At 37.1% G+C, this 24,882-nt stretch overlaps 2 protein-coding genes across 3 annotated transcripts in view; one reads left to right on the forward strand and one right to left on the reverse strand.

Moving 5' to 3' along the window:
• Positions 1 to 607: 607 nt before the first annotated feature.
• On the forward strand, positions 608 to 13,142 carry LOC307125894 (WD repeat-containing protein 5-like). 2 transcript variants are annotated; one of them, XM_079816121.1, is made up of 14 exons: positions 608 to 778; positions 1,159 to 1,256; positions 1,438 to 1,546; positions 1,653 to 1,726; positions 3,397 to 3,486; positions 3,602 to 3,691; positions 3,809 to 3,892; positions 3,973 to 4,028; positions 8,933 to 8,979; positions 9,197 to 9,272; positions 9,716 to 9,749; positions 11,478 to 11,552; positions 11,681 to 11,768; positions 11,868 to 13,142. In XM_079816121.1, the coding sequence occupies exons 2-14, from the start codon at positions 1,191 to 1,193 to the stop codon at positions 11,966 to 11,968; spliced, it is 990 nt and encodes a 329-aa protein (XP_079672247.1). In that variant the 5' UTR covers positions 608 to 778; positions 1,159 to 1,190; the 3' UTR covers positions 11,969 to 13,142. The 2 variants fall into 2 exon arrangements, with proteins under 2 accessions (XP_079672247.1, XP_079672248.1); XM_079816122.1 differs by lacking the exon at positions 608 to 778 and adding an exon at positions 887 to 1,049.
• Positions 13,136 to 24,882, reverse strand: part of rxrab (retinoid x receptor, alpha b) — an 87,240-nt gene continuing 75,493 nt past the window's right edge. Inside the window, exons 9-11 of the mRNA XM_079816114.1 lie at positions 21,484 to 21,575; positions 17,349 to 17,454; positions 13,136 to 15,287 (exon numbers count right to left, since the gene is read on the reverse strand). Of these exons, the coding sequence (XP_079672240.1) occupies positions 15,140 to 15,287; positions 17,349 to 17,454; positions 21,484 to 21,575 (346 nt within the window). The 3' untranslated portion in view covers positions 13,136 to 15,139. The remainder of the gene's footprint in view (positions 15,288 to 17,348; positions 17,455 to 21,483; positions 21,576 to 24,882) is intronic.

A 24,882-nucleotide genomic window follows, 5' to 3' on the forward strand; every position in this document is an offset into this window, starting at 1 on the left:
AATGAACGCTCTCGGCGCCTCTCAGCCTTGTTCCAAACGTCCAGTACACTTGTTGTTGTTGTTTTTCTTTATTCTTTATTAAATATCAAAGTGGCATAGTTTCAGTGTAAAGTCAGTAGGTTTTGATTAGGAGCACGAAACTGTTTTGTATCACCGTGACGTGATGGGTTTGTTGTGAGCGTTGATGACCAACTGACAATAGTGTATTACATACTAGCTACTTACTAAATAAATTAATGCGTGGACGTGAAATATTGATGTATTGAATTTTTTATTTTCAAGAGACAAATATTTGATGCAGAGAACTTGCTGCACTCTTAATAATATATATAAAATATATATCTATAATATTTCTAAATGAAAAAAAAAACAATTAAAAAGTGTTTGTTTGTAATATTCCACATTTCATGACCGAAACAGTAAAACTGTATCAGTAAGGCTGATCCCAGATCAGTTATGTATGGAGCGAAATGAACACTTTTCCGAGGAAAGATTTCAACAATATTAGGCTAATCGTAAAGTACTTAAATAAAAATAGATTATTTAGTTTACAATATATTTATAAAAACTAAAGCTGTGGAAAATGATTATTGGTCGCTGCCATCGTAAGAAACTGAAGTTGTCATTACACAATGCACATGCGCGGTGGCGCGCGTGTAATTTCTATTTGGCCCAGCAAGTGTCCCGACGCATCTTTTCTACTAACCTTAGTTGTTTTGTAAACATAGTCGTTTGGAGCAGCTCGTTTGAAAGCGAAACTTTGGTTCAGGACCTTCCAGTAAGTTATCTTTTGTTTGTTCGTGTTTCGTGGCTTATGTGATATGGAAACATGAGCTGAATGCAATATACGGTTGTTAGCCATGCTAGGTGTGTGTGAGTGAACAGCAGTGACAGGCGTGTGTGCGTGATAGGGCGGTAACTACATAGTTGTTTACTGTTGTAACGGAATTATGTGTGTCTGACTTGTCAAAATATACTCCACACCAGCCGCAGTTCTAAATAAACATGAATTAGTCAGAGGAAGTAACTGGCTTGGCTGCCATGCTATTGTAAGCGAGACTTTCTTGTTAGGCCACGTGCATTTTGTACTAGACCAATGCTGAAGTTTTGTTGATATACCAAATAAATTACTTTATGAGCTCTTTCTCTATTATTTAGAGCAACTGTATTTGACCACATGAGATGCAGTGATGGCATCGGAGAAGAAGCTGGACACAGAAACACATAAGACACATGCAGCATCATCATCCTCTAAGGTAAAATAAAATAGCCTTTTGGTTGCTTTGGTCTTTTAAAGTCACCATGAATTCAAATTTAACCATTCTTATTTTGTATGGAATACTGCAGTATTTATTATAAATGATTTATCTGTGCACACCATTTATATAATGTGTTTTTCTATTGATGTAATCTGTATACGTTTTTTATTTCCTCAAGTCTTCCCCTGTGAAGCCAAACTACTCATTGAAGTTCACCCTCGCAGGCCACACAAAAGCTATATCATCAGTGAAATTTAGCCCTAGTGGTGAATGGTTGGCAAGTTCTTGTAAGCAGTGCTTTTTTTAATTTGTTTTGTGTTGTAACAATCAGTTGTAATCTACAAAAAGCAAACCAATGCCTGAAGATTTTAAAAATGACAATCTCTTTTTCAGCGGCAGACAAGCTCATCAAAATATGGGGCACTTTTGACGGAAAGTTTGAGAAGAGTCTTGCAGGACATAAACTTGTGAGTATAATCTAAGTTACAATGATAGTTGAAGGATTAGTTCACTTCAAATGTCACTTCATGTCTTTCTTTCTTCAGTCGAAAAGAAATTACGTTTTTTGAGGAAAACATTCCAGGATTTTTCTCCACACCGTAGACTTCCATGGAAACCAAAATGTTGAAGGTCCAAATCAATGCAGTTTCAAAGCGCTTCGAAGGGCTTCAGAGGCTCTGTGCAATCCCAGGCGAGGAATAGGGTCTTATCTAGCAAAACAATCGGTCATTTAAAAAATAAAATTAAAATGAATATACTTTTTAACCAAAATTGCTCATCTTGCGCTCTGCAGCGCACTAGCGATTGCATAATCACGTCGGAAAGGTCGCACTGGATGTAGGCAGAAGTACTGTCCCCCTGTGTTTACAAAGCGCACATGCGAAGACTAATACAAACATCCTTTAGCAAAACAACTATGTCGGACGATTTTGAAGTTGAAGATGTGTTTTTTATGTAAAGGGCGTTTGTATTAACCCTCGCACGTTTGCTTGGGGCGGTATTTCTGCCTACGTCTACGTGAGCTTTCCGACGTGATTGGGCAATCCTTGGCACGTCGCAGAGCAGCGCAAGATGACCAATTTAGGCTAAAAAGTATATTCGTTTTGTTTCAATTGTTTCGCTAGATAAGACCCTATTCCTCGTCTGGGATCGCGCTGAGCCTCTGAAGCCCTTCGAAGCACTTTGAAACTGCACTGATTTGGTCCTTCAACATTTTGGTTGCCATTGAAGTCCATTATGTGAAGAAAAATCCTGGAGTGTTTTCCTCAAAAACTTAATTTCTTTTCGACTGAAGAAAGAACATCTTGGATGAGATGGGGTGAGTGAAATATCTGGAAATTTTCATTTTGAAGTGAACTAATCCTTTCACCTGCCTTGTTGGCAGAGGCTATTTACACTAACTCCGCCCACTGACGTCTTGTTGGGCCAGACAAAATTACGGAAGATGCTGGATCGTCAACAGTGGCAGTAGTGTAGGGATAAGGCACGTGACAGACAGTTTCGATGCAAATTGACCCGAGTTTGAATCCGCCTTTTGCTCTACTCTTTTTTTTTTTTTCCTATCACATATCAGATCAGAAAGGCATTTATTTTCAATAGTTTAATAATACAGTGTTTATTGGTTATAGTTATGTATAGGGAGGCATTAATTGTCCCAATAAGGTGGCATCCTTAATAAATATTTTAAAATAAGCATTTACACTGTTATTATTGCATACAGTTTAATGTACAACAACACTGAGGGGCAAATAGTATCTGCCACTATTTATAAGTATAAATAGCATCTGACTACTATTTACACCTATTGCTAAATAAAATACTAGTTTTTACACAGTGTAAATAGAATATATTGCTATTTAAACTTAGTGTAAATAAAATCTGGATGAATTTCATTTTAGTGCAAATAGCCGCTGCCAAAATGAAAATTCTGTCATTGGAACAACATGAGGGTGAGTAAATGATGACAATTTTATTTTTAGGTGAACTATCCTTTTAAAGACTCAATCTGTAAATCCAGCAACATTCCGTAATCAAAGATAGATGTATTAAAGAAATGCTATTGTAAAAAAATACTCCTGTAAATAGAATATTCCTGTTCCAACATTTAGAGATCATATTGTGGTGTTGTATTTGGCAGGGAATATCAGATGTGGCCTGGTCTTCAGACTCAAATCTTTTGGTGTCTGCATCAGATGACAAGACACTGAAGATCTGGGATATGAGTTCGGTAAATCTTTTCAGATATTTTTATTTTATATATAAAGTATATATTTTGATGCTGTATATTTCATCCATATCAGTTTCTGAGTTTTGTCCCCAAATTCTCTGTCATGCTTTTAAAGGGAAAATGTCTTAAGACACTAAAAGGCCACAGCAACTACGTCTTCTGTTGTAACTTCAACCCACAGTCGAATCTTGTTGTTTCTGGATCTGTAAGTAAACAGACAGATGGATTATTTTTTAAATGCAAAATAAATAAATATTCATATGAGACAATGAATACAATGGCATGTGATTTAGTGATCGAGTGGTGTGGTTCATGTTGACAGTTTGATGAGAGTGTACGGATTTGGGATGTCAAAAGTGGGAAGTGTTTGAAGACCCTGCCAGCTCACTCGGACCCGGTCTCTGCGGTAAAAATCAATTCCTAAAAAATATTTTCGTTAGCTTGCATGCAGATTTTGATGATGTTGTTTTCATCTAATGTTTCCAGGTTCACTTCAACAGAGACGGATCTCTGATAGTATCCAGTAGCTATGATGGTTTATGGTAAGTTTTTGGATATGACCTTTCATGCAGTGTGTACTATTGCTGTTTGTGAATGTAAAATGTCTGCAAAGTTTTAAAGATCAGTGCACAAAACAAAAGTTATTGTTTCCTGAAAGAAAGAATCGATGCTGAACTGCCAGAAGCAATTCCAGTCTCACTTCCTGTTACATCATACCTACATAACAATGTAACACATTTGCATAATTCCAGCCTATGGTCTTCATTGGCTGCCCGCAAACAACGTCTCCATTGACCCGCCCTCAAACTCTGTAGTTGTAGCTGAGGCCGGGAAGAGTTTGGTTCAAGTTGTTGACACGTCGAGAAGGCACTGTTTTCAGCGCTGCAAATCCGCTTTGCATGCTCTTCAAAAGGATGAGGACGTGTGCTGGAATTGATATGGAAAAACCGACAGCTTCATTCGTATCACTATGTATCAAGCACGGAGGAAGCCTCCGGAGCTGAAATTCAGATATGGTAATAGGCGTTTCGTTTCCGACACACACTTTAAGCCTCTAGAGTAGACCAACAGACTGGGCCATCTGACAATCAGAGCAGAGTAGGCTGGCGGTAAGGCTTGTATTCGAATATTTGGGCTCATAAAAAATGAATATTTGAATATTCGTTTATTTAAATGACGTTATTTTGAGAAAATTAGTGATACTTTTTTTTTTTTTAATTCATCAAGTTGTCATCACCATATCTGAACAAACTTATGATTAGGTAATATACACAACAAGCTTACGTTTTATCTTAAGGTTTTCATTCAGTTCAAAACATTAAACAATATGTGAAAACAAAAAAAACAAAAATCGGCCCAAAGAACAAAAAGCATTATAAGCTCAAGTAGCGAGCAGAAAAAAAACCGCTAATAGAGCAGAGTGCGCCAGTTATCGCGCAGAACGTTCATATACACTGGAGTCAGAATATGGTTATCGTGTTTATATTTGCTTCACATTATAATGTTAGGAAAAACAATAATATCATGTGGATGATGATATTCTCGGGTGAGAAAACGCGCTCCGCTGACAGATGTTGCAGAGACACAAAGATAGCCTAACAGCACAGATGTGTTTTCTGTTCTTAAAACCCTCGACAAAGCTTAAAGGAAGCATTTGTCTCAAGATCATTTTGCTATCTCGCTCTGTGCCTACCTGCACTCGTGAATGCAGTGATGGACAGCTGTCTTTTCTCATTCGCCTGGTGTTTGGATTTCATGTGATTTCTCATTGTGGTCGTGATATGATAACTCCGTTTCATTAATTCATTTTATCAAAAGTAACTCCATTTTGTAAGCTCATTTTCAATTTTCATCCAAGTAATTCCAAACACCGCGTGGCAGACGACGACATTGATCAAATCATAGACTGTAAAAAAATATGGACGTAGTGTCCGTGACGTCACCCATAGGATTCTGATGAGTTTTGAAGCGTGAAATGAGCTACAAAAAAATTCACCCCCTCACAGTTGTATAGACCATAAGCACAATTTGTACCAGGCTGTAAACATATTTTATTCTGCTGTAAAGTTGGGCATTTTAACATGGGGCTCAATTAAATTCTGCTCCCTTCTGGAGCCTGTCCCTAGTGGCCAGTCGATGAATTGCAGTATATGTCACTTCCGTATTGGCTTCAAGAGAATAGGCTTGTTTGAGATGCGCCTCGCCTCGCCTCCAATTCAGCCGTGACTAGGCGGCTGCAGTGAGGGGACGAGTGAAAAAAGTGCTGGCAAGACGGACAGTTCTCTCTTCTCGTAGTGGATCAGACTGCGAGATCAAAGGCGGATATCGCGGGATTCACACTCGTGCACTTTGTTGCTGATAAACTGGATGTAATTTAAGTTTGGTTGCTTTTATATGAAAATAAATATGATGAACAAGACACCCAAAGTTTATTTATTTTTATCAATTATTTTTACTTTAATTACATAGGCTACATGTTTTTATATTATTTATAAATATCACGACCCACAGAGAGTTTGGAAAGTCAGAGAGTTTGGGAATATTCACACATAATTTATATACACATAAAACATGATATCAGAGTTTTAAAAAATAACCATACATCACGGTTGTTTAAACCAATAAGCATTAAGCTGTGTCGTCAGCAAGTCGTTTCCCATCATGCTTTTGATCAGAGCAGTCGGTGGAGAGCAACTGCACCCGACTGCGCAATATGAAACAGCCGCCTTTCGCTCGCGAGAGTTTGTTGACACACGTCATTATGACATCAGAGCAAGTCGGACGTAACACTTTTCTAACCGGCATGCATCTCGAGGTGATCACCGGTGATCGGTTCTGCGCAGATTTTCAATCAAATCTCAAATCTCAAACAAACCTAAACTGTGGGAGGTTGGCGCTTGGATCAGATACATGTAACACACGTTTTACAGACTCCACAGCGCCACTCAGTGGATTTAGTTATAACTGAGTTTTAGTGTGATTTATCATGGATTCACTGAATTTACGGCCAGCAAAGCAGTATAGTAAAATGAGTAGAGATCCACCGATTGCAATTTTCTTGGCCGATTCTGATTTTTTGTTAGTGAGATCGGCCGATACCGAATTTTGCCGATTCCGATTTTCTTTCTAAGAACTATAATTGACAGCTTATACAAACAAATATCCACTTTTTCTTCAAAGCAAAATTATATTTTAATTATAAAATAAATTATTAAACATTACAACAGGATCTTCTCGCACTTGAACATCTCTCAAAAAACAAGTGTTCTGTGCCTGGAAAGAAGTAGAAATAACAAATAACTAAAAATCAGTTGCTTTATGAAACAAAACATTATAAATTGACCTTTTTCTCTTTTTTACTTGTCTTACAAAAGTCAAAAGATCCTATGAATGAAAAAACCTGAAATGTATACTCCTCCAAATAATAGTTCAGTAATTAAGTAATAAATGTTGCCAGCTAGGAATGTCACGGTACCAAAATTCCAGTTGTCGGTACCAATACCATTCAAAATTTTACTGTACTCTGTACCAATTTGGTTACCACAGCTAAATGTGTTTTTATATATATTTTATTTATTTAACCATTTTAATGTATAAAGTTTATTATTTATGATGATAATCATTATAAGTAAATAATACATAAACATTTAAAGGCTGTAATGCTGTTTACAAGTAAACAGCATTACAAAAAAATCAAGTGAAAAATAATCAACCATCTAACCGGCATAATTATTATTATTAGTAGAGATGTATTATTATAACAAAGAGCCGGCGCTAAATCTACTATAGGCTACAACAGTAGCCTAATATATTTTTGTCAATTTCATTTTTTTTTAAAGTTAACTTTTATTTTGACGGATTGCCGTGAAGAGCTTTGAGTGTGTGTGTTCACGGTTTTCTCAAATTATATGGTAAATTCTCATGAAGTGACGGTTTATGCATTCGGCTGGTCATCCAGCGCCATGAAGTCCATTTCTTTTTAATTGCTTTGGTCTTTTCGCTGCTTATACCAAGGAAAGATAGGAGCGGCTGCAGATCTGTGGCTTGCTCTGAGCTCTGGCCAGCTTTAGCCGTTTTACCTTTACTACCTTCTTCAAACTGGGCCAGTTCCATGGGGTGATGGAGTTTTAAGTGTCTAATTAGGTTTGTCGTGTTGTGCGCTTTCCTGGTGGTTCCCCCGCAGTTTATTTTAACCTGACAGTTTTACAAATGGCATAATTAGTGTCTTCTTCGCTCAGTAAAAAACTTCCATGGCAACGACATGTTTGCATCCGGCCTGAGCGCAAGCGTGGCTGTGACATCAACGTCGCGGCCGCGCTCGTGCTCGTGCTCACAGCCGCATGTAGACGGATCGGCTCAAAATCGGAGACACGTGAGACTGAAACAGAAAATCAGCCAATTCTGATCCCTGGCCGATCAGTCGGTGCATCTCTAAAAATGAGGTGATGTGCAATGGATATTATGATTAAATTGTATTATGAGAACCTTGTAGGAATTTTAGGAGTCCTTCATAACAAAATTAGGAACCTATTAAATGGCATAATAAGGCCACTTTTAGAGGGTTAGTTCACCTTAAAATGAAAATTCTGTCATCATTTACTCACCCTCATGTCGTTCCAAACCCGCAAGACTTTCATTTATCTTCGGAACGCATCTTTTGATGAAATCTGAGAGGTCTCTGACCCCTCCATAGACAGCCTATGCCATTGCAACTCTGACGCTTCAAAAAGTTCATAAAGAGATTGGAAAACGAATCCGTATGAAGCTCAACCGAACTTGAATGATGCGTGAGAACAAACAACCTTCAGCAAGAGGTTTGTTCTTGCGTGTCATTCAAGTTCGGTTGAGCTTCTGTTTATGTTCGCTGATCAATGTTTATATGTGAGTAAATGCCTAAACTAAATCGGTTCATCATAAAAAGCGATCGAGTCTCTTCAGAACATTTGGACTAAACCACTCAATTCATATGGATTAATTTTCCAATCTCTTTATGAAAGTGTCAAAGTTGCAGTGGTGTATGCTTGTCTATGGAGGGGACAGAGCTCTCAGATTTAATCAAAAATATCTTAATTTGTGTTCCCGAAGATGAATGAACGGGATTTGGAACGACATGAGAGTGAGTAATTAATGACAGTATTTTTATTTTTGGGTGAACTAACTCTTTAAAAGTGCTGAAAGCCATTCCAGCGTATTTGCTAACTTACCCAAGACCACTCCCATCTCTTCAACCACACACCCTCTCTTTAAAACCTTGCCCTCCAAAGGCATGCCAACAAATCCAAACATGTAAAAGGCAGAGTGGCATAGCACATTATCTGTCAGGCAGAGCAGACATACTAAATATTTACTTGCAGCACCTCTAAGTAAGCCACTATCCATACTTATGATTCTTTAAGACCATTGTGATGTCAATATTTATCCATTCATGTTATGCACTGTATTTCAGTCGATTGTGGGACACTGCTTCAGGACAATGTCTGAGAACTCTTATAGGTATGTGACAGTTTTCTCTTTAGTATGTACTGATGAAGCCGGAGAGCATGATATGAAGTTTTCTAATTATAGTTGGACTTTGTTTTAGATGTTGAGTGTTGTTGTGGTGCCAGATGGCAGGATGTTGTGTGGTGCATAATTTGGATAAATGTGGCCTCTCTAAATGCAAATAAGGAGAATCTGTTGATGAAGAACTGATCCTTTTTTTTATTTGAAGATGATGACAACCCTCCTGTCTCATTTGTAAAGTTTTCTCCAAATGGAAAATACATTCTAGCTGCAACACTGGACAAGTAAGTGAACTCGCCCATCTATAGTGACTGTTTATGTTTTCCATTCAGCGTTTCGGAGACCATATTAATTCAGTAAAACTGTCAAAATTGTAAAAACAAATGTATAATATAAATATTATGGTAGCACTTTACATTAGTCAGTGTATTGGCTTATTGGCATAAATTAACAATGAACAATATATTTTTTTACAGCATTTATTAACCTTTGTTAATGTTAGTTAACAATCAAGTTCATGTTAGTTCACAGTGCATTATGTGAACTAATGTTACTAATGTTTATAGGTACAAAGTTTGACATTAATGTAAATGTTGAGATTACCATTAACTAAGATTAATACATGCTTTAAAGTATGTTTCATGCTAACTATTGGTAACAAGTGAAACCTATTGTAAAGCGTTACTAATAATTTAATATGTGTACCGGTATCTCCTTTTCCTTACAGTACTTTAAAGCTCTGGGACTACAGCAAAGGAAAGGTATGTCGTTTAACTGAATGTTGTTACATTAATGTTGACTGCTACTGATTAACATTCCACATACTATTATGCATACTATTAATTTTATTACATTAACACAAATATTTTGTGACATGTTGATAATGCTTATTTAAATGCATATTTGTGCATGATTGACTATACTTGTGAGTTCCAATTTATATTTAACCCTTGTGCATCAATTACCCAATGTCCATATCAAAAAGACTTAAGTTTGGTCTCATTTTGAAGAAAATCTTTTGCCAAATTGTGTTGAAGTAAAACGAAAGCTTATAGTTATAGGCTTAAGAAGTTAGAGGTTTAAGTTTATGAACATTATTTTATAAAAAAATATATATTTAATAAAACATGTTGAACTCAAAAACTGCTAGAAAAAAAGACAATCTGATCTAATCTAAACAAATAGTGTTCCAAATTTGATGTGTTTGATTTCAGTAAGATTGTGTTTTGGCGCAGTACCAAATTTTCCTCATTAGATGCCAGCAAAGCTCCACTGGTACACACAGTGGTTGGATTTGTGATTTGCATAGTTTTTTTCTCTCAAATATTACACACACTTTTTTTTTTTGTTATCACACACATACAAAACACACTCTGACATCCGTACCAACACACCCACACAATTATAGCTGCATGATTATCCATTTGGCTTAATATGCAGACAACAGGAATAAAGCAAATATTAGCTTTTTAGGCCAAATAGTAAAAAAAAATGATTTTGAAGCCTTGCCAACAGAATAAAAGCCTATTAACAAAGTCTGCATCATTTTGTAGTTAAATGGCCCTGGGATTAAAAATTGCCGTTTTAATGGGTTTCAAATTGGGGACTTTTTTGTACTTTGCTGCTCCTAAGTGTAACTATTTTGTGTACCTAGTGTAAAATAGATTTATTAAAAGAAATGGGGGTGAAATGGTAAAATAGAAAATACACACTATTGCCAAAATTTATGCTGTTGGCATTTTGTTAAAAATAACAAAATAAGATGATAACCTGAAAAAGATAAAAATGTCCATAAGGACACACAAAAGTTAAATCTAGTGTTTTGCACAGGTTTCTGTGAGGATTATGTTTAGGTATAGGCCGGGTTAGGTAATAACATGGATCATTAACCTTATAAAATATAATATATATAACAGAAAACTGTTTTATATTTTTAGAGCATTTTTATGATAAAAAAAGTTACTTACTATTTACTTATTTTTATACCCTTTTTTTATATGTACAAATGAGGACGTCCCCATACTCATGGACATCCAATGTATGTATGTATGTATGTATGTATATGTGTATATATATATATAGATAGATAGATAGATAGACAGACAGACAGACAGACAGACAGACAGACAGACAGACAGACAGACAGACAGACAGACAGACAGACAGACAGACAGACAGACAGACAGACAGACAGACAGACAGACAGACAGACAGACAGACAGACAGACAGACAATAGATGTCCATGAGATGTCCTCACTAAGTTTGGGGATGTCCTCATTTGTAAAAATGGGTATAAAAATAGGTAAATAGTAAATAATTTTTTTTTTTATTATAAAAATGTAAAAACGTTTTCTGTTAGAGTTAAGATATAGTATTTCTAATTAGCTGTATATAAAAACAATAGACTGTCAACATTTAGCAGTAAGTAAACGTGTGTGGGTAATGTTTCATGCTTTAATGATCTATTGTATCTTTTAATTTTTTGTAGTGTCTCAAGACATATACTGGACATAAGAATGAAAAGTATTGTGTGTTTGCCAATTTTTCTGTGACTGGAGGAAAGGTAGGTTCTGTTTGACTTTGTCAAAATATTTGTTTTAATACATAGCTAGCTAAAGTTATTTTAAGCCAGTTCCTGTTATTTAAGAGTAAGTTTTTTGAATAACCTGAATCTTTCTTGCTTTCGTTCAGTGGATTGTTTCAGGCTCTGAAGACAATATGGTGTATATCTGGAACTTGCAGACCAAAGAAATTGTGCAGAAGTTACAAGGGCACACAGGTATATGCCATTTGATTGACCTCCCAGACACTGCAGTCTCTTTCATTTTGTTAAATTAAGAGGTAAGACATTGTAAATATGATGTGTTTTTGTCCTTAGATGTAGTGATCTCGACAGCTTGTCACCCTACAGAAAACATCATTGCCTCTGCAGCCCTGGAGAATGACAAGACCATCAAACTGTGGAAGAGTGATAGTTGAGTTAAAGCGTAGTACTTCAGAGGATTTGGTAGAAAGATTCAGACTGATGACTTTGAATAATGATAGCACATGGTGCAGGTCTATCTGAGAGATGGGCAGGTCCTATCTGCTTAGAATAGTGACATCTTAGTTATCTTTAAGCCTTTTCTCCCCTTAATATACTGTATAATCTACTGTAATGTTTTCAGTTCATTTTAATTTATTACAGAAGGGCAAATGTTTTCTATCAAATCATGAATTCTATTGTTTTATTGTTCTATCTGGGTAAAGATACCAAAAATGTGTATATAATATATACGTTTTTGTTAAACGAGAAAACGTCTCTTGATGTACATTTTTGCTGTCAAATGTTAGTCTTTGTTGCTTTTTTTGTATAATCATTTTGCAAATATTGATATTTATAGGGAAACTTCAATTGTTTCCAGCATTTCAGCTTTGAATTTAAAGGTGCTGTATGTAGGAATGACAGCTAGTGGTTGAAATGGGTACTGCAGTCCAAATTAAAAATATAGTTTGCCCCAGACTCGACGCTCACACAGGTTGCCAGTTTAAGGACACACAACAGGAGCGGGCGCAATTTACAATGGAAGGCGAGGAGACTTGCACTGTAAGTTGATTTATCCACATTTTAATGTGCTTACATTCATACAGATTTTAGATGGATTTTAGGTCGGGACCGGGTAGAATCTGCAATTGCTGACCCAGTTTGTGCTGGCTTCCATGGCAGAAATACGCAGTGTTTTCCACCAACTGGCAACCTGGCGTGTTGAAATACTATTAGGTCAATTGGCGACATGCCGTATTGCACAGACCAGACCAAAACAAAAACAGACATTCCTACACGGAACGCTTATTTCAAAGTAGAATAACTGGCTGTAGCACTGTTTTTCAGAGAAACGAGTATGTGAACTCAGCATGTTTCCTAAATATCTGCAAACATGATGGTATTTTTATGCTTTAGTACAGCCAAAAACTTGCATAAAGCACCTTTTAAATGTATCAATTCGTCTTCAGCTTTATTGGGTTGGCTTTGATCCATTGGAGCAGCAGGTTAATCGCCATAAAATGTATAATCTTAGGAGTATATGGAAATATCTTGTATATCATCATTTATTCATAACTATCGAATACTTCTATTTTCTGAAGATGACATCACAGTCTTTTTTTGACAATCTGAAATTTAATAGTCCTTTGAGCAGACATAATATAATACACAATACACCCTCGATTTGTCTTGTAAAAAAGAACAAGTGAGCAGGTGAGGGTACCATGAAAACATCAGAACAGAAGCCTTTGCACGTAAACCTTTCCTTTAGTCCAGGTTTAAGGGCATGACTCCACTTAAAAATGAATATTTACACCAACAATGTGTACAACATAGAACTGATGAAATAATGATACAGAGGAAAAATTACACTTTGTACAAAAATAGATAATTCTCTTAAAATGCGTCTCTTTCGTGTTTTGCTAACTTGTCCTCTGATGGACTGGTGTCTCAGTCTCAGGGAAATATATTACAGATTCAGAGAAAGATGTCTGATGGCAGCACGTATCAGATAAGATGTGCCTGGCTCCTGATGGCCTAACTAACCCTGTTCGACTAGTCCAACACAGTGTATACCCAAGAGCGCTTTACATGTCTTTACCTCAGCAAAGGGCTTTTAGTTCTTGTCTGCACATTCTAAATATGCTGGTTTTGGAGTAATGAAAGGCCAAAGATGTCCAATGACAGAACAAACAAAAGTCCCCTGACGGCTGATTCAAAGCATAAAAACATGACCACTACAACTTTAGGTTCTGTATAGCAGTCATGTAGAGAGTATTATGCTGTTTGTGTGCATATCAGACTGAGTACTCTTGTCATTTTGCTGTGAGACCTGGTGTAACACAGCTCCCATAGCTCCCGAATTCTAATAATAGTTCTTTTAAATTCATCATGAAAACACTGGTTCAGATTGGCTCAATCTGCAACTGAGGTTTGATGCGTCGGTACAAATGGCATGAATCTGTACAGTTTCTTCCTTATGACGCAGATAAGACACTGCACAACAGAACCAAATACACAAGAAAATGTGGGTTTTTGCATCAACCTGAGGCGTAGAAATTTTGCAATGTTTGCCAAGCGTTTTATGAAAACCAACTCTTAAACTGTACTAATTCCAAGTGATAGCAAATGAGTGCAGCTGCAATGTCACAACTCTTCCAATAGGGGACAGACGAAGCACTTCTCAAACCTCGTGATTCCCTGAGGCCAGACTATCATCTGGATTCCTTTAACTCATTGCATATTTTCAAATCGCAAACACCCACTTGCTGGGAAGTACCAGATGATATATAAACATTATTGAAAATCTTTGGAAATACTTAATACATATTTATGCTGAATTATAGAGGCAAACATTTTTTTTTTTTTTATACAATTCTAACAATGATTCATTGTATTTTCATCCGGTGCGAGTTCAGCCAGGAGTACACCTGCTTTTCATTCTTTTTTAGACCGTTGTTTTTCATAGGCCCATATATCTCCCAAAAAGAAAAGGACTTAAAGCCAAATTGTGTCCAGTTTCTTCCTCATGAAGATGGACTTTTAGCATCCTGATATATGAAAGAAGCCATTTCTAAGTGCCTAGGGAAAAAAACAAAACAAATGTGGTCCTTTTAACACTGTTAACACTGAACTCTGTGCTAGTTTGAGCAAGAGCTTCTAATGACAGATACAGTGGTGTGTTCTTCAAGGACAGCTGCATGAAGAAGTGCATCCGAGGTAATTTTTTTTTCCTCATGAAATCAGAAAATTCACAGCAAAATGATTGTGAGTTCAGAGATGAGGCGGATTGGCTGTGTACTCAATGGAAAGCAGAGGTAGACCTCTGTAAGGCAGAAGAAATGAGAAACCATAAAAACAACTCCAGAACTTTGTGAGACTTTCCAAACGTGCATGCAAACCAGGAAAAAACTCACTTAATCCATCCTGTATGGTATTCCGCAATGAACGGTTACTCTGTATTTTGTGGATTGCGCAATGTTTCTGATGAAACGCCAAGGTAGAATTACTCTTGGTTCAATCCTCTCCTGTGAGATCGGAGATGTGTCCTGTCCGGCCTCCTGTAGTGTTCTATACACAAGCTGCACCCTCTGTCCGAGGGGCGGAGATGAAAATAAATCATTCCCTTATGTCATTTGGTGTGGCTGCTCGAGCATTTCCATTAGGAAAGTGTCGATGGGTGTGTCCCCGATTAACTTGAAAAAGAAGAGATGTTCAAGACACTTCAGGCCGATGGAGCGCAGAGCAGGCAGACGCAGTAACAGCTTGGCGAATCTGTTCATGAAAAACAATGGAACGATGGAAGTCAATGTTTGGATTAGCACAGTGTAAACCTAAGCTGTTTTCTTAACATGTTAAGTTGTGGTAAATCATCAATAGATTGTAAATAAAAGAAAATACTGTTCAAAAGTTTGGGGTTAGTAAGGTCTTTCTTAAAGACAAAAATTACTGTAAAAGACAGATTTCAAATAAATGCGGTTCTTTTAAACTTTCTATTCATCAAACAACCCTGAAAGTATCATGTTTTCCACAAAAATATGAAAGGATTAGTTCACTTTAAAATGAAAATTTCCTGATAATTTACTCACCCCCATCTCATCATTTGTGTCTTTCTTTCTTCAGTCGAAAAGATATTAAGTTTTTGAGGAAAACATTCCAGGATTTTTCTTCACATTATGGACTTCAATGGCAACTAAAATGTTGAAGGTGCAGTTTCAAAGTGCTTCGAAGGACTTCAGAGGCTCTGCGCGATCCCAGCCGAGGAATAGGGTCTTATCTAATGAAACCATCTTTCATTTTCAAGAAAAAATACCAAAATTTGTAACCTAAATTGTTCATCTTGCGCTGCTCTGCGACGCACCACGGATTGCACAATCACGTCGGAACGGTCATGCTGGATGTAGGCGGAAGTACTGCCCCAAGCAAACGTGCGAGGACTAATACATCCGTGGTGTGTCGCAGAGTTTTTAGGTTAAAAACTATATAAATTTTTATCTTTTTTAGAAAATGACAGATGGGCTCGCTAGATAAGACCCTATTCCTTGTCTGGGATCGTGCAGAGCCTCTGAAGGCCTTTGAAACTGCAATTATTTGGACCTTCAACATTTTGGTTGCCATTGAAGTCCATTGTGTGGAGACATGAACATCTTGGATGGCATGGGGGTGAGTAAAATATCAGGAAATTTTCATTTTGATGTGAACTAATCCTTTAAGCAGCACAACTGTTTCCAATATTGATATTAATAAGAAATGTTTCTAGAGCACCAAATCAGCATATTAGAATGATTGGTAACACTTAACTTAATGCCTTTATGTATAATGCATTATATAGTTATATAGTTATGTTACACATTTAGAATGCATTCAAACATTACAAACAACCAATTTCAGATGTTCAGAAGGAATCTTCAAATATTATAATGCATTGGTTACAATTTTTAATGAAAATATATAATGGTATCACTATACAATAGGTTTCCTATACAATAAGGTTTCATTTGTTAACATTAGTCAATGTATTAACTAACATGAATTAACCATTAGCAATACATTTGTTACTGTATTTGTGCATCTTTATTAATAATAATTTAATAAAAAATTCAGCTGTTCATGGTTTGTTCATGTTAGTTCACAGTGCATTAACTAATGCTAACAAATACAACTTTTGATTTTACTAATGTATTAGCAAATGTTCAAATTAAGATTAACAAAGATTTATACATTCTGTAGAAGTATTGTTCATTCTTAGTTCATGATAACTAATGTAGTTAACTAATGAAACCTTATTGTAAAGTGTTACTAATATAACACATTAGAGCACATATTATGAATACCTTCATAATACATTACACATAAAGGCTTTTAGCAAAGTGTTACCAAATGATTTCTGACAGATCATGTGATACTGAAGACTGACTAATGATAATTCAGCTTTGCCATCACATGAATAAATTACACTTTAAAATATATTTAAATGGTAAACCGTTATTTTAAATTCAAATAATATTTTGCAATATCAATGTTTTTATATGATCTTAATTAGCTTTATCTCCCCCCTCCAAAACATTACAAAATCGTGCCGCTCACAAACGGGTAAACGGTAAAGAGATTTAATAAAAATGTAGAAAATAAACAAAATGGAATAGAAAATTGACATTTTCAATAGGTAAAATGGCTTGTGAAAATGAACATGAAATGCTCACTATGAATCCAGTTAGACCTTTGCTAAATCTCTATAGCACTCTTTTTGTGCTATTACTTTCATTTTTATATACAAGTGAAATAATGAGTACGTAAACGCATGTGAGGTGTGTGTGTGTGTGTGTGTGTGTGTACCTCCCAGGCTGATCAGGGTACTTGTGTTTACAGTAGGCCTCTAGAGAAGCATACACTCTTTCCCTTAATGCCTCCACCTCTGATGGATTAGACAGTCCTTTTGAATCTAAGAGTAGATAAAAACACAAAAGCCACAATTTATTGTGAACTACCTAAAATAGTCATATTTACACACATAAGAATTGGTATTGACTGTACTTTGTTCCGACATCTGAAATAAAGTGCATCACCTTCTAAGAACGTTCTTCACATACTGTACACCTAAAGAGAGGATGCTGAGCATCAGATACCATATCCCACATATCCCATTTTTTTTTTTCTTGAGTATAGTTGCTTTTCCACCATTGGGCCAAACCGTTCTCAATGCTTAACTGTTCCATTCCTTGTTGATCCGGCCGAGTACGGATATGGTTTTATTTTCCAATTTTGGGCTGATGACGGAGCTTTTTGGAATGTAATACAAATACATCTGTCGTTGTGTTGCTAATGCAAGAGTTTACAGATTGTATAGTGTTTTCACGATACTGGAATTTCTAACTTCGATGTGATACCTGGAAAAGTATGCAGGTAAGAAACTGAATAAAAAAGTAATCAAATTTAAAATACCGTTGGATAATCTTCATTGTAAAAAAATTAATACAGATCAATTCATTAAAGTTGCACAAGTTAATCAGTCAAGAGCAGTAAGTGATCGTTTTATCTTTTTGTAGTTTGAATAACATTAACACCATAGAGATTGGCATGTTTATTCGGCTGCTGTCTCTTTAAGACCCAAAGAACACCATTTACGCTGTGCACAAAGTATAATATTTATGCTTTTTTTTATAATGTACGACAAAAAGGCCTCAGTACATGTTTTGTCTCACTCGCTCTCTTGAACCTAATTTATTTTACATTTTATGTTTACCTTGGCTCAATGTTTGTTTTGTTTTGTTTTTTTGTTTGTTCTTTTTACTGCCTCTCTGTCTACTGCTTACAATTCTGTTTGTGTTGTTAAATTATTTTTTGAGCTGTAACTGTGTATATGTTCAATAAAAAACAAAAAATGTCACACATTCTTCCTGACTGATGGGGCCCAAGATGGGCATTGTGACATTATTTTTGAGTGTATTTGACCATTAATAAGCTGGGAAAAGGACCTCCTTTTTGCACTTGTATGTCAGAGGCGGCTTTACAGTATTACCGTATGCGTTTGCGCTTCAGATGTGAGTGCGAAATCTGCGGGAATGAGTAGAATTATGTGCAATCCTGCGCAAAATTCAGATTCGTCACACCAACACTATTTAACCGGAGTGAATGAGAAAACGCGGGTGCGTGTCAACTCGCTGTCGGTCGGAGAGGAGAGCAAGAAAGCGCAGCTGGTATCGGTGTATTTCAGTATCGATACATATTGAAATATCAATATTTTTGATGACACTACAGACTGTATGAGATGTAAATAGCGACCACATTATGGAGGATAATCACAAATTTCTTTAAAAGTTATTGTTAACTTGTTTTTACTTGGCCAGCTACAGAGAAACTGGTAGCCAGGAAACAGAAACGGTTTGTAATCGGACCAAGCTCAAGTGGAAATATAACTGGAACTGTTCCCTAAAGCAGCACTAGGTAGTTTTTGCTCTCAGGGTCCCCCTACAGTTGGGAAACAGTATTATCCTCTACTACTGTCGTAAACTGTCATTCTACATCAGTGGATGCATCGCACGTGCATTTATTGACATGACAACTATGATAGCCCTGAACACTGCAGGAGGAGTTCACATGTCTATGGAGTTCACATGCAGGTGTTCTGCTTGCATCACGTGTGAAATGTCTTCATCCCAGGTACAGTGGCATATGTTTCAGCATGTCATATGAATATAATTTCATGGGTTTTATTTTTTTCAAACGCCAAATGATCGCGATGCTCACGTTTACAAGCTAGCGTCATTATAGTAGCCTAGTCTATTTGTTACCGTTTTACGGAATCTATATGATACTTCAATTCAATGTTTGAGTGGTAGGTAATAACCATATATCGTCAATATTATACTATCAAGCTACCCTAGATGAATCTGCAAATTTGAAAAATCGATTTGCATTATAGCTTGAGGCAAGACAAAAAAAACAATATCACAGACATGTTAGGTATCCTAAAATATGATTTTGTACGTCTTACGTATTTACTTGCAAGAATGTAGCCCCTCCTCCTCCAGCTCAAGCCAACGAGCAAACGCTGGCCCAATGTTGATCCTCGTCCTGCCTTTAATCCCATCACTTTCTCGTTTCCTCTTTTTGCTTTCCTCCGACAAAACATTTGCTTTCTTATTTTTCTGTGCTGCTTCGGCCATGACTATAACATTCGGCAAACAAATGATAGTTGGGCTCGCACGTCCGAATTTAAGGAAGTGGGGGTGGTGGTGGAAGTGACGTATATGCCGTAAAGCAGTCGAATTTTGTAGTTCTTTTTTTTCTCGGGTTACTACCCGAAACCCGAAGTTTAAAAGTACGATTAAAAACAATACAGACCCCGTCAGGCTATGGCAGACGTGTCATTCAACCTATTGTAAGTCGATGTATCATCACAAGAGGTTTGAAAATATATTATAAAGGTTGAAAAGTTACCCAGTGCTGCTTTAATATTCTAAAAAACCATTCGGCCCGACAGTGGACAAGCGGCTTGTGTCTAGCATTCATGCAGTTCTATAAGACTTGAGACCTAGACGCATTTTAAACATTTTAAAACATGACAAAAAGAGAACATGGTCAAATACATCCATGTAGCACATATTAAAGGGAACATATCATGAAAATTGTTTAAATCCTATAATCGGGTCCCCAGTGCATCTACCAACCCAGAAAACGTGCAAAAGGACAACCCAGAAACTTTGTTTTGGTAAGCCTTTCTCTGCAAGCACGTGCAAAAATAAACCACTCAGATTTCTCTCCCCTTCTGCTGTAGGAAGAGGATCTTAACATTACCTAATATTACCACCCCTTAATCTGCATGTTTCCACCCACGGTGCCACGATTTTATTTTTGCAAGCGACAGTGGTGAACAAGACCCTTGTGTGTACTCACGAGATTTGACGTCTGACAGTTGTCTGTGTATGTGTGCTTCAGATAAGTGCGCTCAGAAAATGATCCATTAGAAGTTTAAACTAATGTAGCTTTAAAATAATACACTTCAATGATGAAAGAAGAACTATGCTATCCGTTATCCGTGAGAGTGATTGCGTTACAGATGATAATCAAAACCAAGTAGATGTCTTGTTAGTATTTGGCAGAGAATCCGATTGAGGCAGGAACTGTGTGGAGAGGGGGCGGCACGCAGCAGCTCATTCGCATTTAAAAGTACATGCGCAAAAACAGCCTGTTCTTGACTGTAGTCAGAAATGGGCATTTACAACAGATTTATAAATGATCTGTGAGGTATTTTAAGCTGAAACTTCACAGACAGATTCTGGGGACACCTGAAACTTAAATCACATCTCATAAAAATAGGCATAATAGGGTCCTCTTTAAAACAACTGAAAACCAGTGTAGGTGGACACAGAAACACGGTGAATGTCCGCTTATTCACATGACAGTGTAGCTGAATTTTCTCAAAGTATACCTCTCAAAAAGTAGCTTTTGTTTCAATTGTTTGTAGGTGGAAATCTGCTTTATCCAATGCTGACAAAGAAACGATGTAAAAGAATGATTAATTTACGAATGATTTGCATATATTGTTCAGCACGGGACACACATAATAACTGCTGAAATATTTGCAGGGAAAACGTTTCTCAGCTCATAGTACACAAGGTGCGTACAGCCATAGAGCTGCAGGCGCCACTGTAACAAGTGATCAAACTGATCTCTTTCTTGACTCATTGTTTGACTGGACTGTCAATATTTATATAAGACATTTTTACACACCAAAATTACCATTTTTGTTGTTTGAGGATGAACACAGAGGTCTCGTGAGAACAAAGCTGCAGTGTTAATGTTATACTAAGGTTTACAGTCACAGGAATCTCATTTACCCTTTCTTTTATCCCAACACATCTTTTTAAAAATGGGCAGAAAAAAATAGCAAGGTAGCTTAAACAAACTGAAGTGGAATTTTAAACGCACTTGCATAAGAGTGCTGTGTGTTTGTCTAAGTATACTGTACCTGGATTGAACAGAACAATGGCCCGCAGGCATCCAAGTTCAGTCTTGTCCATTTGCATGTCTCTCATCTTTGACACAAGCTCTGTTAGCACTCTGTAAAAAAAGTGACAAAAATCTTTACGTTCACAGGCAGCTAAATTATAGCGAGTTCATTTTTCTCCAACATGCCCTTAAAAATGCCGGTAAATGTTCTGTAACATATTAAACATGCTCAGTGAGTCATCGCTCCGCTTTATATTTAGTTTTCATATCGCCTTGAAAATCAAAGTCATTATGTCTTATAAGACTCATTCATCTCTACTGCAGACAGACCGGGCAGCATATATTTCATTAGTGAGGACACAAGCATATCTCACGCAGCCAGTGAAACATTATCATAGCGCTACATAAAACTGCCATACGGCTTAATGTAAAAACGGCATCAATCAAGAGTAAGATGTGCAGGACACTTTCATGATGCTGCATCTAATATCATTATAGGGGTTATTTTCAAAAATTCATGTGTGCATGACCTACGGCTGTCACAAATCTTCCACAGGGTGTACTATCAGGACACAGAAAGGTTTCTTAGTAGATCACAAGACCATACTCTCTAAAAAACTGAACACTGACACTGAGTTTAAAACGATAGTTCACCCAAAATGAAAATTCGGCCATTACTAGGGGCTTTTGCACCGGGTAGTTATAGGAACTCGAGAACAAAATTTTCCCCTTGGGCCATTTTCCTGGTTGCATTCACACTGGCAGTAGGAACTCTGAAGTGACGTAAGACGTTTAAGCCTGCAGTGCTACATATCATCGAGGCTGAGAAATGCTGCAGACAAAGGCGACCGGTAAATGCTGTTAACATTAGCTTTCTGTATATTTATGCCTTATCGCTGTTCTCCATGTCCGTGGAGTAAGTATATGTAAACTGTGTGTTTACACGGCTGTGTTTAAATGGCAGGTACCGGTGTTCAGCCGATCAATGTACGTTACTTAAGTTACTGGTAGTTCCTATTGTACTGGGTTAGACCCTACTCTGAATTAGAAGCTAATTTAGTCCCCACAAAAGGCTTTCCTATTACTAAAAATCATTCCCAGTTCCTGTGGTGCAAACATGCCAAAAAGGGAATACTTCCGCCAGTAGTTATAGGAACTGTGAAAAAGTTCCTCCGGCGGGAAAGCCCCTATTTTACTCACCCTCACATTGTTAACAACCTGTGTTACTTTTGCTTTTTTCGTGGAACACAAAGAGGGATGTTTAGGGGAATGTTGTGGCTGCTCTTCCATATAATTTAAGTGAATGGGACTGGATCTATCAAGCTCCAAAATGTAGAAAAAGTGCCATAAGCATAATTTTAATACAACTATAGACGGTTTCAACGGCAACAACATAAAAAAAAACGTTACTGTGCATGCGCGCTTTTGTGGCCCAAACTTAACTTCCGGTAGACGTCCGCAAAGAATCAATAACAACAGAGGCTGCGTTATCTTTCTTATGCGATATCATCTTTCACTTTAACTAGGAAACATAATCTTAATTTACATGTTTTTATTGTTTCAGCATGTTTATTATAAATAATCTCCCATTTCTGTCTGCAATATAGAGTGGGGGAAACGCCCCCCTTAAACATGCATTGCATGATTGAAGCATTTATAGAAACTGTACAGAAAACAGCATTATACGGTCCTTAAAGGGTTAGTTCACCCAAAAAAATTTAATTCATACATTAATTACTCACCCTCATGTCGACCCCAAAATGTGTTTCTACTGAGTAGTGCGCCATACTATCCCCTTGCCAGACCGATAAACAAACACAGACCGGAAGTTAACTTAGGGCCAGGCGCGTAACCGTGGCAACGCGCGTGCATCTGATGAAACCGTCTATATTCCACATCTTATGAAGCTCTATGATAGTTTTGTGTTTGAAAAACGCAGAAATTTACATTCTGTCTAATGGCACCATATTTGATTTGAGATTTTCAGTGAATAACACCTTTGGTCTGTCCTTCACACAAAACTATCATATGGCTTCAGTTGATTTGGTACAATGCAACAGTGTCCACCCACTTTTTCAGTGGCCTTTGTTCTGAAAGTTTCCCATTCATTTTTCCTATAGGGATTTTTAAGTCTTTGTTAAAGAGTTAAAAGGCATGAACTAAACCAACCAGCTATGAAGTGAATCACAACATTACAAACTTTGATTCGAAGCAATGAATGAAATGGAAAGGAAATGACTCAAGTGGCCGGCCCACGCCCCCCAGGGCCCACTTGTGGCGCTGACACTGAAAATATGCATATAGGAGCCCCTAAGGAGACGGAAAAAATATGAGATGGGAGGAAATTTTGTATTTCAATGGTTTTACACCGAGAAACTTTGCATTTACTCGCAAAAGCACTGCATTTTTTATTCCCATCTCATATTATTTCTATATAATTTATTTGCGAGCGAAAGTTTCGCAAAGGGGAAAGCAAATCTTTTGTGAGAGAACGCACAAGAATTAAAATATAATTTTTCCTCTTTTTTTACTGTCTCTTTACAGGCTCCATAGGAAACTAACTCTATGCCATTAACATTGCTTCATGGAAATCAATGGCTGCTAAAGAGTTCTTTTGGTGTTATTTGCTTGTTTCGATTCTTTAATGCTGGAGATTTCTCAGCAGAATCATGATTAACGATTTGGTGTGTAATCTCCTTTCCCTGATGGAGGGAACAAGACATTCTGTCCATCCTGTCACAATGCTGAGCTGACCGCTGAAATGGCCGGGACACTGTCTCGGCTCCAAAGAACCAATCTAAATGAGCTCCTTATATACCTGTATGCAGGGGAGTGGCAAGCGAGTTTCACTTGCCAGGTCACTTTTTCTGAAGTATCAAGTAGTGTTTGGGGTTCCCAAGTGCGATCCCTAGTGGGAATGTTGATTTACACCAATAATTCTGCTGTTAAACATGATCATTTGAAAATAAGATGAAATAAATAATGTTGTTGATGGCTTCAACAAAAGCATACAACATTGACTGACAACCTTGTAGCTCACACTACAGTAGTGGCTAAAAATGATTTCCGGAGGGGATATTTGTTCTTAAAGCTACACTGTGTAACTTTTTTAGTTTATTCTTAGCTAAAAACACTTAGTTCTTTCAAAAATATATGTGCTCATTAATGTATATTTACTTCTTTCAAGTAATAAAGTATTCTCGTAAGTTTATAATATGCCATTGAAAATACATACGGGTAAGGGGTTCGAATGCGGGTCGCCATGTTGCCCCTTCATCTTGAAAGTACATTAGCCAAAGAGGGACATACCCGTAAATTCAAGCTTCGCCTTTCGCATTTTAACACTCGATGGCACCGTGTTGAATGTGGACGAGGTCGAACTGGAAGCCATGTTAATCTTGGACTAAATCGGCCACCG

Source organism: Gobio gobio (assembly GCF_949357685.1).
Source record: "Gobio gobio genome assembly, chromosome: 4".
NCBI classification, from domain to species: Eukaryota; Metazoa; Chordata; class Actinopteri; order Cypriniformes; family Gobionidae; genus Gobio; species Gobio gobio.